The 2,500-nt window shown below is 47.5% G+C and overlaps 1 protein-coding gene across 1 annotated transcript in view; it reads left to right on the plus strand.

The window, feature by feature from the left end:
• The window catches only part of LOC143291638 (multidrug resistance-associated protein 1-like), an 89,986-nt gene that overhangs the window by 76,686 nt on the left and 10,800 nt on the right, over window positions 1-2,500 (plus strand). Inside the window, exons 29-30 of the mRNA XM_076601610.1 lie at window positions 351-497; window positions 2,286-2,444. Of these exons, the coding sequence (XP_076457725.1) occupies window positions 351-497; window positions 2,286-2,444 (306 nt within the window). The remainder of the gene's footprint in view (window positions 1-350; window positions 498-2,285; window positions 2,445-2,500) is intronic.

Here is a 2,500-nt window from a genome sequence, read left to right on the forward strand (position 1 = left end):
TTGAAACCGAAACTGAAAACCAGGACCATGCCTTTTTAGGCTGTATCATTACTTATTCACCGACGGCTGAACATTCTGTAACATGGCTTTAACTTACTCAGTACGGCCAGTCCTCTCTTCTCCTCTACACAGACCCCTCGGATGTCCAGTGGGTGTCTGAATGACCCAACCTTTAGCTTCCGTCGTCAGAATTGTGGTATTCTTTGTCAACATTCACCTCTTCAGTGTAAGAGCCTTCCGCTTGCAATATTTTGATGATGGTAATTGGGGTGAAACGCTGTTAACGTCGTCTCTTTCGCCGTTCGTATGGAGAGAGTTAAGCTTTCGTAATTCCTTCCTTTTCTGCGCAGGCGCCGTGGGTGAGCGCACATCGTCGTCCGGTGCCGTCCTGGCCAATCAACGGGCGAGTTATGTTTAGCAACTACAGCACGCGCTACCGACCGGGCCTTGACCTTGTGCTGAAAGGGGTGACGTTTACCATCGAACCTGGGCAAAAGGTGAGGCATGTGTGTGTGTGTGTGTGTGTGTGTGTGTGTGTGTGTGTGTGTGTGTGATGACCTGGAGACCAACATTGTGTCTGTGGAGAGAATCAAGGAGTACTCTGAACTGGACTCTGAGGTGTGTGTGTGTGTGTGTGTGTGTGTGTGTGTGCGCGTTCGCGCGCGCGTGTATGTGTGTGTGTGTGTTTGTGGGTGTGCTGGTGCGTGTGCATGTGTTCACGTGTGGGGAGGGGATTTACAAGGGAAGACAGGGCAAGGCAAGGCAAGAAGTTACTTTTACGTGGCGCGATGCCCCTTTGGGGCGTGTGTGTGTGTGTGTGTGTGTGTGTGTGTGTGTGTGTGTGTGTGCGTGTGTGTGTGAGTGAGTGTGTGTGTGTGTGTGAATGAGTGTGTGGGTGTGTGTGAGTGAGTGAGTGTGTTTGTGTGTGTGTGCGTGTGTGTGTGTGTATGTATGTTGTGTGTGTGTGAGTGAGTGTGTGTGCATGTGTGTGTGTGTGTGTGTGTGTGTGAGTGAGTGAGTGTGTTTGTTTGTGTGTGTGTATGTATGTATGTGTGAATGAGTGTGTGTGTGTGTGTGTGTGAATGTGTGTGTGTGTCTGTGTGAGTGTGTGTGTGTGTGTGTGTGTGAGAGAGAGAGAGAGAGAGTGTGTTTGTGTATGTATGCATGTATGTGTGAATGAGTGTATGTGTGTGTGTGAGTGTGTGTGTGTGTGTGTGTGTGTGTGTACACATACATCTTTTACACACACCATATAAATAAAAAGTTATGAAAAAAAAGTTAACTCTTGCACGCAAATTTCCCCATCATACAGAAAAATAACAAAATCTTTGTTCCGGGAAAACCGCACTCCATAAAACGTTTATTTTTAGGATGTTGACAACAACCATCATTATTGTGGCTGTTGTTGTTGTTGTAGTTTTACTTTTGGGGAAAAAAAACAACAAACAAGCTAACAAACAAACCCACACCGTATATCTCACCTCACCTCACCTCAGGCCCATAACGACTAAAGTAGTCGTTGGGGGAAGCCTGAGGACCGCAGACGCAACCTCCCTTCTCCATCTGTCTCTGAACGGCAGCCGCCGGCAGCAGCTCACGTGTGTGGAGTCCGGTCCATTGTTTGATGTTCTCATGCCAGTTCTTCCACTGTCTTCCTCTTCTTCTCCCGCCCTCGATGGTGCCTTGCATGATTGTTTTGGACGAGCTGGTGTGTCGAGTGTTGTTGTCCAAACCATATCAGCTTGCGTCTCTTCACAGTTGAAAGGAGAGGCACACCATGTCCAGTCAAACAGAAAACCCCAAAGGAAATTATACAAATAATGAGGCCAGGAAACGATATGATTAACAAATAGTAAAGAGTTACCACCCTTTACTGTTTGTTAATCATATCGTTTCCTGGCCCCCCATTATTTGTATAATTTCCAGTGGATAAACTACCGAGGCAACCATGTATTTGTTGTGTATTGTCCATGTGTTCTGTGTGGCTTATTCAGGATTAAAGAGGCTATGCCAGTCTTGAATAAAAGCTAATTTGTGTTTACGCATTTCTTCTATCTTTGCTGCTGTGTGCACATGTCAAAATGATTGGTATAAGGACAGGCCCGGCGCTTCTTTTTTGAGGAAGTGTCTGGGTTTGTTCCAATGTACCTTTTATTTACCTGTGTGCTAGCTGAATCGGTAGCGTAAGCAGCACTGACTTGAAGTTGTGTGCCTTGTGTAATGGAGAGAGTTACCACCCTTTACTGTTTGAAAACCCCAAAGAAAAACTGTGTGTTTGACACCAGGTGGGCATTGTCGGGAGGACAGGGGCAGGGAAGTCGTCCCTGACCCTGTCGCTCTTCCGGCTGATCGAGTCCGCCGGGGGGTGCATCATGATTGACGGCGTCAACATCGCTGACATCGGTCTGCACGACCTGAGGTCACGGATCACCATCCTGCCACAGGTCCGTCAGCCTGTCTGTCTGTTTGTCTGTCTGTCTGTTCGTCCTGTCTGTCTGTC

Source organism: Babylonia areolata, chromosome 17 (assembly GCF_041734735.1).
Source record: "Babylonia areolata isolate BAREFJ2019XMU chromosome 17, ASM4173473v1, whole genome shotgun sequence".
Lineage (NCBI taxonomy): Eukaryota > Metazoa > Mollusca > Gastropoda > Neogastropoda > Buccinidae > Babylonia > Babylonia areolata.